The sequence below is a fragment of the Arvicanthis niloticus genome, chromosome 24 (assembly GCF_011762505.2).
Source record: "Arvicanthis niloticus isolate mArvNil1 chromosome 24, mArvNil1.pat.X, whole genome shotgun sequence".
Taxonomy (NCBI): Eukaryota; Metazoa; Chordata; class Mammalia; order Rodentia; family Muridae; genus Arvicanthis; species Arvicanthis niloticus.
This window is the reverse complement of record NC_133432.1, coordinates 40,908,168-40,923,777: the sequence shown is the minus strand read 5'-3', so window position 1 is coordinate 40,923,777 and position 15,610 is coordinate 40,908,168. Positions and strand designations below refer to the sequence as shown.

The window sequence follows — 15,610 nt, the reverse complement described above, 5'->3', positions numbered from 1 at the left end:
ATCCATCTGCCCCCTTCCCACCAAAAAAAAAAATAAGAAAAGAAAAAAACTCACATCTGTATTAACCATATCCTCATTGGATGGTGGTCAAACCTCTCAGTGGCCAGCCCCTTAAAGAAAACTGAGTCCTTCCCCACCTCACCCAAACACCCACCAGAAGCCATCAACTGTGAAGAGCTACACTTGATTACAACTTTTAAGGATTCTCTTCAATACGTCCATGTCTAGACTGTTTCTTGAGGAGTGGGGGAGGGAGGCAAGTTGGCACAGAAGCCTTCAGTGTGTCTCATTCTCGAGAGTCTGCAGTCATAGATACCACTGCAAAAAGATGCCTCCTTGCCCGGAGCAGTCAATGGCAGCATCAACCAACATGGTTTCCTGCAGTGGCGCAGATCACAGGAGATTTAACCCAGAAAATGAACCACTTCTCATCTCGGATACCTTTCCGTTGCTCAGAGCCAGGGTGATCCTGCAGTTAGGCTACTGTATAGCACCCTGACCCCGGTGCCAGCGATTTAGCCAGCAGCCTGGGCGTGACCATTACGTTTGTAGCCCATGGGCAGCGCCACCGTCCCCTGTTCTCTTCAGCAATGTAGCGATCCTGTGTCCGGTAGCATCTGCATCCGGGCCTCCACACCTGCTATCATTACCGTCTCTAAGTTCTGCTTCTCTGCATTGTGCATGCTCCGTGGTTACAGCATCTTTTTTGTCCAAATATCAGAATTTTTAAAGGAAAGAAAAATAAATCATCCAATTTCTAAAAGATTTTCTTTTTGTTGTTGTTGTTGTTTTGTCTTAAGTCTGTGCCTAAGGAAGGTTTTTCTAACTAAATGTGCCGTAAAATGCAGAAACTTAGACTGCTAAATTTGTCATTCTAAAATTTAAAATCCTGGGGTTGGGAGTGGAGTGAGGACATCCTCTTAGAGATGTGGCGGGGTGGGGGTGGGGGGATGGGATGAGGAACTGTGGAAAGCAAACCAAAATGGGGGTAACGACTAGACTCTAAAAAATAAAAGTAATTATTAGTAAAAATTGCTAATAAAAACTATTCCATAGACTGAAAACCAAACCAAAACGTAAAATTATTCACTATGGCCCAAATAAATCTAAAACAGTATTTATTCTATTTATTTATTTATTTAATGTATATGGGTACACCATTGCTTTCTTCAGACACACCAGGAGAGGATATCAGGTCCCATTACAGATGGTTGTGAGCCACCATGTGGTTGCTGGGAATTGAACTCAAGACCTCTGGAAGAGCAGTCAGTGTTCTTAACCGCTGAGCCATCTCTCCAGCCCAGTATTTATTCTCTACACACACACACACACACACACACACACACACACACACACACAGAGAGAGAGAGAGAGAGAGAGAGAGAGAGAGAGAGAGAGAGAGAGAGAGAGAACTTCAGCCACGTAAACATTTGGGAGACCATGAGCTATTCGCACCCTCTATTACCAAGTATTTAAATAGTTCTTTCAAATCATTAAGAATTTAAGAAGCACTTTCATGGAAAGACAGTCAAAGATTTGACATAAGGACAGAGTTGAACCAACAATATGGGGAAAGGAACCTCGTAACAGCTTGAGTCTGTCTCCTACGACTATGAACAAGCACCACGGGCCAAATGGCTTAAAAGGAACCAAACAAACAAAGAATGTAATCGTGTAGTTCTGAGTGCTAGAAGCAAAAATTAAGGTGTTGGCTGGGGTTGTCCTCTTAAGCCTGCCGGGGAGAATCCCCGCTTCTTCCGGCTTCTAATGATCTGGGCTATCACTCCAGTCTCTCCCCCACTGTTACCTCTCCTGTGTGGCTGAGCCTCCCCACAGTCATCTTTCTTTGTGTCAGTCTGTACAACTGTCCTGTATACTGGATTGTTGAGAGTCAGTCTGGCTACTCTTATTAATCTCCCTAATGAGCTCCTCATATACGTGGAAAGTTTACATTAAAAGTGTGTCATTATTATTAATCAATCGATATATAAGATAAGGAAGTATTAGAAAGCTTTCTGTTCATCAAGCAAGGGCTGTTAGTGTGGTGGCTTAAATAAGAATGTTCCCCATAGCTTACGATATTACTGGAGGATTTGGGTCTCCAGTTGGTGGCACTGTTTGTGGGAGCTGTGGGAAATATGGCTTTTCTGGAGCAAGTATGTCATGGAGGCAGCACTTTGAGAGTTAAAATCCTCCAGTCACTTTCAGTTCTGTCTGTCTGTCTGTCTGTGGCTGTCTATCTGTCTGTCTGCCTGCCTGCCTGTCTGTCTGTGTTTATGCTGTGTCTGTCTGTCTGTCTGTCTGTCTCTCTCTCTCTCTCTCTCTCTCTCTCTCTCTCTCTCTGTGTGTGTGTGTGTGTGTGTGTGTGTGTGTGTGTGTGGCTGGCTGGCTGGCTGGCTGGCTGGCTGACAGCACTTTGTTGCTATGCCTGCCAGCTGCCTCTACTCTGCCATTATGGACCCTAGGCCTCTGGAACCATAATCCCAAACAAACTCTTCCTTTTGTAAGTTGCCTTGCTTGTGTTAACCACAGCAACATAAAAGTAAATTTAGAGGGGAAAGCTGTGTGCCCATCTTTGTCGACGTTCATGCAGAAACAGTCCAGCTATCTTGCTCCATGAAAAGGTAGGCTAGGAAATCTCATTAATACAAAACGCTAGTTGACAACTTCAGAGCTGTGCTGGTTACTATGGGGATAGGGGGAAGCAGAGTCGCCACACTGCTAGTTAGCTTAATTTGCCAAACGTTATTTATAAATGGGATATCGCCACTTTCTAACCTACTTTCTTTCTGCTTGGCAATCTGTTCAAGATTACACTTTTATAAACTCATCCTAATGAGCTCTTTAAACACATAGGGAAGATATAAAACTAGTGTATTGCTACTGCTAATGGAAGCACCATTATAGAAACACACACACACACACACACGTCAGTAAATGCCCATGGTCCTCTTTTTCAGCTGGAATAGAATGGGCTTTGGACAGAATATTCCTATGAGGCACAGGGGAAATGCAGCTTTGGGGACAAGCCAGACCAAACCTACACAGAAGGTTACCATGGCAAAACGTGACCTTAATATCAGACTTCTATACAGGATAAGAACTCATTTACAGGATCCAAAATTACAACATGAAGAGAGAAGCGCAGACAATGGGGCAGAGGTTTCTAAGAGCCAGAGGGTCAGGACAGCTGCAGCTGTAGTGTCTTCTAGCTGTGACAGAAAAGCCATGCCAGTGAAATCACCGCAGTGTGATTGCTCAAACAGGACCTGCATAACAACACTGGCTGGCGTGCCGAAGTGGACTAAGCAGGGAGAATTACAAAGTGTCCTGCCACTCCGTGAAGAGCTACAATCAATGGCTGAGGGACAATATGTTTCCCTGATAGGTTATCCAATACCAAATGGTCAACTTTAAACACATGTACTGTCACAGTCCGAGCAAAATGTTGAGGCCCGGGCTGCCCCAAGTTTGGCGGCCACTGTATCCCGGCCCAAGCTGCCGCTCCGGTCCTAGGGTCGGGGTTCATCAAGAGAGAGAGTGAGGATGGACTCGAAGAATGGAGACCAGACAGAGTGTGATTCAATCCCGTTTATTCTTCAGTCTCTCTTCCTAGTCCAAGTCCCAAGTCTAGCTGTACTCTCTAAAGAGTCTCCCTAAAGAGTATATATCTCTGCCTCTGCCTTTTATATGTCTCACTTCTAAGCCATGCCTTTTGGTCACACCTTTAATCATGCCCTTAGGTCTTGTCTCTAAATCTGATCTCTACACTTCTAAGTCACACTCTTAAGTTACACACCTTTAATCTCACACACCTTTAATCTCACACACCCAAGGTATCTAAACCAAGATTATCAGAGTGTGCTCAGCTGTTGTAGGCTATTGTAATCCAAGTCTCATGTCAGGGTATATGGCTCAAGATGGCTGCAAAGCTGATAGCCGCTTTCTGCTAAAAGTTGGCCCCCAACAGTGTACATATGACCAACATCATTTGGACGTGTGTGTGTGTGTGTGTGTGTATATGTGTGTGTGTATGTGTGTGTGTGTATGTATGTGTGTGTGTGTATGTATGTATGTGTGTGTATATGTGTGTGAGTATGTATGTGTGTATATGTATGTGTGTGTATGAATGTGTGTGTATATATGTGTGTGTATGTGTGTATGTGTGTGTGTATGTGTGTATGTGTATGTGTGTATGTGTATGTGTGTATGTGTGTATGTATGTGTGTATGTGTGTGTATGATATGTGTGTGTATGTATGTGTAACAATAAGACATCATGAATTTCAAGAGTGGATAGAGAAAGGTGTGGAAATGATGTAAGTACAGTACTCGTGTATGAAATCCTCAAACTATTTAAAAAATAGATAAAAAGATTAGTGTACCCCTACTTTTCTATAGGATGTTATGGGAAGCCACAGGTGACACAACTGTGGAACAGTTCAAAGGGGCCCACATTTAGTACAGAGCTCAGTCATCCTCAAACAGAAATGATCCTACCGTACTGACTACGCAATCTGAAATTAGCAATGCCCACTCTGGGCTTCTTTCTTTCTCTATAGTGAGAATCAAAACAGTTTGGGATTATTATACGGGTTTAGTAGATGAAGTCTTTGGAAACTTGGCAAACTGGACGCCATCACTCACTCACTTGCTAGCTCGCTTGTTCGCTTGCTCATTCCTTTAACGCCACATACACATAATTCAAGGCTCTGGAATTGCATAAGAGGCAAATTCACATTCGTGGAGCTTCTGTTACAAATGGGGGGAACTTGACGGGTAACTTAGAGCTGTGCATCAACGTGAGATACAGAAAAACATACGTTGTCGAAGATACGCTCATAATGTGCTATTAACTATACAACGCAGTGAGTAGCCCTGGGGGAGAAATTAGAATCAAATAGGCTAGTGGGCTAAAATGGCACTGAGTTTGTCACTGGTGGGCGTGACTGGGAATCTTATTGCTATCTAGGAAGGAGGCTCGGGCAGGGGAATTGAGTGGAGCGTCCTGCGTGACTGAAGAGAGAAGCGCAGTAGCAGGGGTCGGTCAGAAGGGGGCGCTTTTGAAACTACAGTAAATTCTTTAGATTTTTCTTCCAATGAAATAAGAGGTATAGTGGGGTTTTAGAGGCTCAACATCTGACTCAGTCTTATCTGGTAGGGAAGTAGAAAGACATGGGGTGCGGGGAGAGGGCATTGGAGGCTACTCTGTAGTCCACATGAGAGGAGAAGGGTTTGTCAGGCCTGAGGTGTTGGATGGTTCCAAAGGTTCTGTCAGAAGCCCCCTCAAGAAGGAAGTTTGCGGTCGGAGCTAGGGAAGGTGGGAAAGGGGTAGGACTGGTGACCAGAGTTCAGTCTTGAATGGCAGATGGTACCTTGTATGCTATGGTCATATTGAGTATATTCTGAACTAGGTGACAAAGCATGTGTATGACCAGAGCTGGTCACTCCCTCACATTCTCTCTTCCCACAAGGTCACGTGGTTATCTGTTACTAACACCTGTAAAGGGATTACCCAGGGAGGGGTGGAGAAAAGAGCAACCTATAGCCGGTAGGTGCGCCAGTTACAGGTCGTGCCACTGATTGTAGGCACCGGAGCCTCCGTCCTGGGAAGACCTCACCAACATGGACTGCTCCCTGTAAGAAAACACAGTTTTTTTTCATGCGGCATCCCTCTGGCCATTTAAAACTGTTCCAAACAGCTGAGTGGACACGATTCCAATCAGTAAAGGGGTCCCTGAAAGTTCTCGACACCTGCTACCATGAGCTGGAGACGAAGATCGTGTTCTGCTTTGGGAAGATTAGAAACATCACAGGATAGCAGGTAAGAAAACATTGCTTTTGTTTTTGTTGGGGAAAAAAATGTTCACAAAGTTTTCTAGAATTCTTTTAGCTTGGGGTATAGGCCTGGATCTGGTTACTGTCAACACAAGCTGTGTAGGTAAGGTAATTGTTTGTGTTGTCAAGGAAGATGGAGGGATGTTTGTCCCATTGTCACTGTGACCAGCTCCCTGCTCGGCCTGGCAAGAACAACACACACAGTAAGGCTTCCAGCTCTATGTTTAACTGGCTGTTGCTAGGGAATTTTTCTTCACTATCAGACCCTCTGCCTTGATAACTTAATTGCGTGCGCGCGCACACACACGCACATGTACACACACACTTGAATTTGAGTCAATCCTGAAAATAAGAGAGCTTTTGATTAACGCAAAATTAAAGCTCTTTCAGAAGCATTTATTGGATAAAGAGAATACAATTAAAGACGTGTGAGGCTGTCCTGAACCCTACAGCTGCAGTGGCCGTGACATCAGGAGCTCCTTATGCAAGGCACTGCAGTGTCTCTGTGGATAGTTTTACTTCTGGGTGCTTTCTATGTCAGTGTCTAACCTTCTCCTGACCATAAGGATTCTGCTTCTCCTCCTCTTTCTTTTTCATTTCTTTCTCCTCCTTCTCTTCCTTCTCCTCTTCCTCTTCTCACATTGCCCCATCATGAGTTTTTTCCAAAGTCACAGGAAAATTAATTTCTAGAATATTCCCCAGTCTCCTCAGCCCAGCCTCCTCAATTCCCAAGTGTTGATGCTGAAATGCTTCTAGAAAGCGTTTAAGCACCTGGGAGTGAGTGCCTGTAATTTTAACACCCTAGAGGCAGAGGTGAGAGGGCCTTGAGTCTGCGACCCAGTTTAATATATACTAGATCCTGTTTTCAAAAACAATGAAACTTCAAAATAGAAACTTGATCCATGTCTCCTGAGGTAATACTCTCTCAGAGTAGAAGAAAAATGTTTGTTGCAACCATATTAGGTTAGCGGTAAGACTAGCCACGAGGTACCTAGAGAAACAAGCAATTGTTATTTCCCAAAATGAGATGAAATGAACCATTGAATTGTGGCTGCACATCACGTAATCTTGTATAGCCACAAGAACCAGCTTTTGAGCCACCATGCCTAAACATTTAGGAAAGTGCCCATCCCCCAACAGCAACATTGGGCGTATGGAGCAAGACCGAAGCAGAGGCATCTCCATCTGAATTCAGTGAAGAGATGTTTTCTCCTTTTTGTCTTGGACACAGCAATCTTGCCCATAAGGCACTCTGTGGGTGTCCACTCAAACATGATTAGCCAAAGCTCAGTCACATGATCGTGTTTAAAATGAGACCCAAACCAATAAGTATGGTTATAGCCAATCCTTGACTCTGATTCTGAGCCTGCAAGACACTGTTGCTCTCCTGGAGGGCAATAACCCAACATTGAAGCAGAAACTGAGTGTATAAGCCAGAGAAGGTAGGACTGACACTGATGGGAAGGCAGAGCAAGCCACTCCTGTCTTCCCGCTGTGCTCTCCTGGTTTTTCCTCTTCTAGCTGCTCTGTGGTACTTTACCCATCTTCCTCTGCATACTGTTTAACTACAGGGATGCCTAAGATTCAAGCCAGGCCATCTTGTGCTTCTCCTCTCTGCAGTCTGCTTGGAAAAGCTCATCCTGTCTTCTGGTGTTGGGTGGTATCTACTGTTCTAGGGTCCCTCTTCCACATTGATCTCTTCAGCTCGACCCTCTCCTAAGATGTTCCGCTATCCACTTGGCATTTTTCCCTTCACACCTAGGCAATACCTCTGATCCAGCACATTGCAAGCGTAGCTTTTATTATTATTTTATTTTCCCAAACTAGTGACGTCTTAGTGTTTTAATAAATAATAAATGCAGTGGTTTGAGTGAGGCTGACATGCGTAGATTCTGGCATTTGAATACTTGGTGTCTCCACTTGGTGTCACTGTTTGGGAAGGCTTAGGAGGTGTGGCTATGTGGGAGAAGGCATGTTGCTGGGGGCGGGCTTTGAGGTTTCAAACCTCCCACCATTCCCAGTTGTCTCTCTCTGCTTCATGCTTGGGACTCAAGATGTGAGCCTTCAGTGACTACTGTAGCCACCATGCCTGTTGCTTGCTGTCATGTCTCTCAACCAGAGTGGGTTCTTATTCCTCCAAAACCATAAATCCCAAAGAAGCTCTGCCTTCCTTAAGCTGCCCTGGTCCTGGTGTTTTATCACAGCAACAGAAATGTAGACTAAGTTTCCTAAATGCTAAGTCCTGATTTTTTCCTTACGTATCTACCCTACCTTCTTTCCTTTGTTCAATGTGATATTTAATACACCATCCTGAGGGCCACAGTCTATGGTAGAAATTCCATATCATTTGTGAGAAATTGATTAAACGCGTTTGTATCAGACACACTTTGACTGAGGAGTAGAAGATGAAGGATAGAAAAAGCACAAGTTTAAGATGGTGGTATTCTGTAGACATGTCCACTCTGATGGAAGTTGGTATTTACAGTACCTTCTGAGGCTTTAAAGCAATCCATTCTGCTGTCAGCAGCCTAATGTTCAACGATGGCGCTAGCTCAGGAAAGATCACTCCTTGGCCTCATCACGTTGTGGTCTAGAAGGTCATGCCAGGAGCTTGCACATGGCCAAGTCAATCATTGTACCTCAAACCAGGAGCAGAGAGCCAGGACTGGATCCTTCCTTCCCACCATGCTCTCTGCAAGGGGGTTACCTGTGAACCACCTCATGCCTCTGATGACCAAAGGTTCCATAACACTTCCCATCATCACCCTGCTGTAGGTGGGACCTTTGTGGGCAAACCATATTCAAACCATACCACTGAGGGCCCTAATATTAGACAGATGGGGGGGGGGGAGACAATGTTCGTCAGCTACTGCCTGTCAGCACGCATCCACAAAACCTTGGTTGCATTCAGCACTGGGCCTGTATCCTCGGCTTGGCAGGAGTAACTAACTGCTCTAGACTGGGAAACTGTCCAAGTAGAGGTCTGGTGGCTGGATTTGGTGGGGATGGTAGCTGTCCGGCATGTGTTCATTTGCATTCCCGCTGAAGTTACAATGGCTAGGCAGGCTCTCCCCACAGGCATGACAGAGGCACCACAGGACGACTCTCCGAGTCCTTTAAAGTCTCCTCTCATTATTGGCTCTCTGCCACTCTGTCAAATTAGTCAAAGTGAGCTACTAAGCCAAGGCCATGGTCAAGGGCAACGCGTGATGCCTTTCATGGAAGGACGCACAGAGTTACTGGCAAGGGCCATGGACAGAGGGAAGGTGAGAGAATTGGGGCAATGATACCTCAATCTGCCCAGGGATGTGCAGCATGCTAATGACAACAGAAGAGAAACCCCAGCAAGGGGGAGGCCTGGGCAGACCTATAGTTCCCCCTTTCCACAGCTGCATTTCACTGTAGTTCAAACCATATCCTGCAGTTCGTTTAGAATAGGTTGCCCCCGATGCTGGTTCCATCCCACCCTGATCCATTTCTATTTATTCAGTAATTCGGGATGGCTCTTCAGGCGGGTACTCTGGGTGTGGATTCCTCTAGTGTGGTTGTTATGGGAAACATTTCATTTCACATCTGCTGATGCATTTTGCTGTCTCTCAACTCAAAAGACAAGGTACAGGGGGAAAAAAAGGATATTCATACTCGGTTGGCTGTAAAGGATAATGATTAATTTATTCTGAGCTATATACAAATCAGACTATCGTCTTTCAGACAGAATCAATAATACAATTTTAAGCCCACACACATTTACAAATGCTAGCACTCCAGTGCAGCTGGGTTGCCATGGGCAACCAGGGCATGCCAGCTCATGATCTGAAGCAGGCTGCTGTCTTCCAGCCTTGCAAGCACATTCGGCAGACAGAATTCTAGGGAGCCCAGGGCACCCGTGTTGGCTCTGATCTGGCCGCCGCACAAATGCACCCCTGTGATGATTTGTATTAGCTCTCGTCTGAATTGCTTAGCGCTCTTTAAGCTCCTGCTTGCACCAGCTTTCTTTGATATACTTTGTGGGTCTGCGGGCTCTGCGGACTGGGCATGCGCAGAGGGTACATAGGGGAGCCGTGGGAGGTCAGAAGGCGGTGAGAACAGGTAGAGATGGCTCGGGTGCCCAGTGTAGCCTCAGACCGAGCTCAGCGGGACAGGCTTGTTGCTGACTAGAAAGCAGGGCCATTGGAGACCATGATATGGCTGATATTCCCTAAGCAAAACCTCTCCGTAGGCTACCCGATCTGTCTTGTGACTCTTAAGACGAGGATGGGATTACAAACTCCCTTTGCCTTGTTGGGCAGCCAAAGAGAAAACTTTTCTTCTAGTAACAAGCAAGATGTTTGCACTGTAGTTTAAGCAGGGGCCTAGCACACATCATTCTAAGTACAAATTCCTACAGGGCTCTGTGCTTCACAAAAGAAGTCTACAAACCATCGCTGCCTCTATTTCCTTAAGATGTAAACCCTCTTTTGGGAGAACCTGCCATCCAGGGTACCACTGGGGATCCTATGACACTGTGACAAAATGAACTGCAATTAGGATTATTGTTTAAAGATGCCGTCATTTATAGCTAATTACCATGCGCTATAATTAAAAATATGAAATATATGTCAGATTCACTTTGATTTGATGTGTTGATTTATTTAATCACAATCCTTCACTTGCACAGAATTTTGCCTTGGCCCATCTTCACGTCCTTATTATTTTCCGTCAGAACAGAAATGGTTTATGAGGACCTGGTTTGGGCTGACCCTCCCTCCCGCCCTTCCCACAGTGAGAAAGGCTCGGCCTATGTCTCTTATTCTGGTCAAGTACAGTACAGGCCCTGTCCCCACACCCCCCAAAAGCATTTTCTGAATTTGAGAGTCCTATCTAAGGCCATGACTGTCCAGGCTGCCCAGAGTTTTGCATAAGCCAAGTTAGGTGGACCCCAGAATTCTTCAGAGTCCCCTTAAAGGAACTATGTCTATGTGGTGTCCATGCAGCATCTGGAAGCCAGCAGCTATCCTGGGGGAGCCTGTGCTGCTTCGAGCTCAGACATCCCCTGCGAGGCCTCGGACTTCAGGGGATCCCGGCCTTCAGAGTGTGGAGCCCCCCATCTGGCTGCTGCGGGAATGTCTCACTCAGGAAAGAATGCGCAGCCACTCATTCAGCACCCAAGAGCCCACACGCAGGAGGACGCCTCTGCGCCACAAAGACTTGGCCCAGAGCCTGAAGGCTGAAAAGGTAAGAAAGCAGAGACCAGACTACTGCGACCTCACGCCCAGGCAAATCTAAGCAGAGATCTGAGGCTGGGCTCCCTAGGCATACCGGGAGTTCACTCACCACCAGCGACACAGTGAAAACCTTGGGTCATACTCAAGTCCCTCTGCATGAGCTTGGTACCCACCCCGCTGCTGTTGGAACACCCCTAGGTACCCCGGGCCCTGCTGGCCTCTACATCTCTCTTCTGTCTCCTTCGGATGCTCGCCCACAGCGTTTCAAGACCCAGCTCCATTCTAGCAACTAAGCTATCTCCAGCTAGAGGCTCACCCTAACTGGTAAATTTTAAGCGCACAGTCAAACGTGCACTAGAACACTGTGCCAGGCCACAGGGCAGATAGCTAGAACCAACTCGCCTTGCAGGATGGTGACTTCGTGGAGGGTCCTTTAAGAAGCTAAGATGAGAAACATCATAAGATCTAGTGACTCTCCACCTAGGTTGACACCAGAAGAATTAGAGGAAGGTTCTAAAGAGGGAGATGCATTCCCACAAACACAGAACCATTTCTCCATAACTGATGGATGCAGATGATACAGCCTGGAACACACTGGGGTTTTGTTTTGTTTTGTTTTGTTTTGTTTTGTTTGTTTGTTTGTTGGGTGAAGGTGCAGGGTGCTATGGGCCATCGCCACTGCAGAACAAGACAGGTGACCTAATAATGGCCTGGATTTAAGTGGGACAAGAAGCACGCAGGAGCTATTTTAACTTTATGGTAGAACAGACAAGAGTCAGAGTGGTTCACAGGGCAGAGTATTGGCTTTGGATGTAGGAAAAGAAGACGTTGACACAGCTTCAATGATGAATGGCACCAAAAAGCACAGGAAGACCTGCCCATGTGTGAACTGACCCAGGTTTATGACTGGGACCTGCCCATGTGTGAACTGGCCCAGGTTTATGACTAAGGACCTGCCCATGTGTGAATTGGCCAAGGTTTATGACTGGGACCTGCCCATGTGTGAACTGGCCCAGGTTTATGACTAAGGACCTGCCCATGTGTGAACTGGCCCAGGTTTATGACTAAGGACCTGCCCATGTGTGAACTGGCCCAGGTTTATGACTAAGGACCTGCCCATGTGTGAACTGGCCCAGGTTTATGACTGGGACCTGCCCATGTGTGAACTGGCCCAGGTTTATGACTAAGGACCTGCCCATGTGTGAACTGGCCCAGGTTAATGAGTAGGGACTCCAGATTCCTTTCATCTCTGAGAAGCCCAAACTTGCTTCCACCACCCTAGGCCAACTTCTTCATATTGCACCTCACCCTCCCCATGTTTTACTCCCAACCAAGAAACTTCTAAAAGTTTCACTTTCAGTCCTTTGAAGACACTGTCATTGTTCAACAAGTGTGAGTATATAAGTAACCAGAAGCATGGTGGCACCTAGACTATCTGTCACCATCAGTGGAAAGGCCTGTAAGGGTGGGGACCATTTTTTAAGACTTATTTTATGTATATGAGTGCACTGTAGCTGTCTTCAGACACATCAGAAGAGGGCATCGGATCCCATTACAGATGGTTATGAGCCACCATGTGGTTGCTGGGAATTGAACTCAGGACCTCGGGTAGAGCAGTCAGTGCTCTTAACCACTGAGCCATCTCTCCAGCTGTGGGTACCATTCTTGACACATGGCTGAAGCACACATAGCATGGTATTCCACCATCCGAGTCTGCAGTCTGCTTCTGTTGCTCTAAGAAAGCACCTGTCACTGTGCAATTTATAAAGAGCCTTGTTTGGCTCACGATTGTGGTGGCTGGAAAAACTCAGGCACCCTGCATCTGGAGAGGATCAAGCTGGTTGCATTATACCATTGCTGAGAAAAAAGCAGCAGGCAGCATGCAGAAGAGATGCTTCATTCTCTCTCCAAAACTAAGCAAATCACATGAGCACCCCTCCATCCCTTTCCACCAGGCACTGCCTCTTAAAGGGTCCACAGCTAAAATCTCGGCACACAGACCACTGATGTAAGGATTGTATCCAGACGATGGTGCCCTCATATGCAGTCTGTCAGTTTGATTGGTGACACATGGGGCTAGAGTTTTAAATATATAAAGAACCAGGTCAAATTTCCTTTCTCAGAGATAAAATACAACCAAAAGCATGAAATCATTTCAGTCCACTCATTGTATGTTTTCCGAGCATCCACAAGCTGCAGACTCCATTCCTGATACACGAGGCACCTGCCCTCCTCCTTCTGAGCCTCACCTAGGCAGTCTTGCAGACTCTGGACATTCTTGGTTCTGAGGGTAGGTCTGTCAGGGTATGGGCAGCCAGCCAGTCACCATGGCCAGTGCTGTCGAAGACTCATCCATTCGTTGCAAGTAGGGATAGTGACTCAGAAAAAGCTCCCTGAAGGGGACAGTCATGGTTGTATCTCTAAAGTCTTGAAAGAGAAAGGTCAGCTCCTGGAGGTGGGGGAAGGGGTATAGAGGCAAAACCAGGAAGCTTGTAGCTGGTTTTTTTTTTTCCAAACATTTTTTAAAGAGTTTTTTTTTTTAAAATGTATGAGTATCTGCATGTACACCTGCATGCCAGAAGAGGACCCAAGATTTCACTATAGATGGTTGTGAGCCACCATGTGGTTGCTGGGAATTGAACTCAGGACCTTTGGAAGAACAACCAACACTCTTGACCACTGAGCCATCTCTCCAGCCCTCTTTCAAAGATTTTTAAAGTACCTATTTATATCTATTCTTTAGAGCCAAGAGGTTCATGATATTGAGTCCCACCTGCTAACAGAATGAAGTCTTCTGACACAGTTTTCTGTGACTTCCAAACTGCAGGGTCTGACCCACCACTGGGTCATGATATCAGTTTAGTAGACAAGGAGCCCAACTTAGAGAAAGGAAAAATAACATAGAATTGGGATCAAGATCAAATAGTGCCTCACACACACTTAAGATAAGTGCATTTCGAAACTGTTGCATGTGTGACACATTGTGTGTGTTTGGATTTGCACACACATACATACCGGTGGAGGGAGTGGTATTCTAAATCTGTAATGGGATCAAAGATCAACGTGCCTTAATAGACGTGTATCAGCTGTCTACTGCCTTGTTAGTGCTGTGTAACAACCACAAAATCTCAAGGGCACAAGAAGCTCTGCTTTCTCATTGGCCTGAGTCAGAGAGCTCTGTTCTCTGATTGGCTGATTCAAGTATTTGGGAAAGCAAAACTGCAGGCTGCTCTAAGACACATGTGGTAGAGGTGACTGTGGCAGTCTGGCCTCCTGTGCATGTGTATCTTCTCCTGGTAGAACTTCTGGTGTGTTTTGCAGAGATGACATAAACTGGAGGCCAGGTATTCTAAAACTACCACCATGATCATGTAAAGCACCTAGCATATAACACACAAGAAACTCACCAATAGACAGCTGAGGAGGGGATGCCAGAGCTTATGAGAATTGTCTTTAAACTGAAGTCACTTTACTGATTTTCTGACATCTAATAGATTTTTAAAATGTTTTTAGTTTTGGTTGAATTTGTTTGTTTCTGTGTAGCCCAGGCTGGCCTTGAACACCTTACCCTCCAATCTCAACCTTCTCAAAGCAAGACAGTCCTTTTTTTAAAAAATTTTTTAGATGATTTTATTTGTTTTATGTATGTGAATGCTTTGTAAGCACACATGTTTGCCTACTGTGTATGCATCTGCTGAATTCCCTAGAACTGGTGTTACAAATGTTTGTGAACTACAATGTGGATGCTGAGGTCCTCTGCAAGAGCAACAAGTGCTCTTAACCACTACGCCAGCTCTCCAGTCCCCAAGGTAGCTTTTTTAAAAGGCCTCTCACATCCTTGTGATTTTAAAAGACCTTGGCACAATCCCTCACTCATATGACAATTTAAAAATTAAAAAAAAGTTGTTTTCACAATTGCTGTGACCAAGTACTCAAGATATACAACTTAAAAGGGAGAGAGGCTTATTTTGGCTCACATGGCCAGGAGTTTGAGCTCACTGTCAGTGGGCTCAGCATATTGCTGTGGGCTGGTGGCATCACTGTAGAGGGTGTGTGTGGCAGAGGAGTCCCAACCAGCTCATGGCATCTGGAAGGCAAAAAGAGAGATCAGAGGGAGCCAGATTCTCAATATTCCTTTCAAGTCAGAGCTCCTAATGTCTGAACTTCCTTCCACTAAGCCCATCTCTTAGATGCCCCACCAACCCCCAAGAGTGCCACAGGCTTGGGACTAAGACTCTAACACCTTGGCCTTTGGGAAACTCTTCAGTTTATAGTGAAAGGCTCATGAACCCCTTCGGGGGGAAGAGGACCCCACTCGAGTCTCAGGATGGCATGCACCCAAAGGACACACGAGAGACCAACTTGATGCAAGAACACAAGGTAGTTTAATGGTGGAGCACTCCAGGCCGACATGTGTCTCAATGTAGGAGACAGGAGCATCGACCTCGTGGCTCAGGGATTTAGGGTTTATATAAGCTCAGGGTGGGGAAAAGGAGAAACTTTCGCACAGGTGCACACTATTGGTTGTTTTACAATTTTTGAACATCAGCAGGCCGAACTGGTCCATGG

The 15,610-nt window shown here is 45.8% G+C and overlaps 1 protein-coding gene across 4 annotated transcripts in view; it reads left to right on the top strand.

Annotated features, from left to right (window-relative positions):
* The first annotated feature begins 5,532 nt into the window (after nt 1-5,532).
* Nucleotides 5,533-15,610, top strand: part of LOC143438197 (cilia- and flagella-associated protein 337-like) — a 69,094-nt gene continuing 59,016 nt past the window's right edge. For all 4 annotated transcript variants that reach the window (XM_076923854.1, XM_076923853.1, XM_076923856.1 and 1 more), the window contains exons 1-2: nt 5,533-5,823; nt 10,811-11,051. In XM_076923854.1, the coding sequence (XP_076779969.1) occupies nt 5,762-5,823; nt 10,811-11,051 (303 nt within the window). In that variant the 5' untranslated portion in view covers nt 5,533-5,761. The remainder of the gene's footprint in view (nt 5,824-10,810; nt 11,052-15,610) is intronic.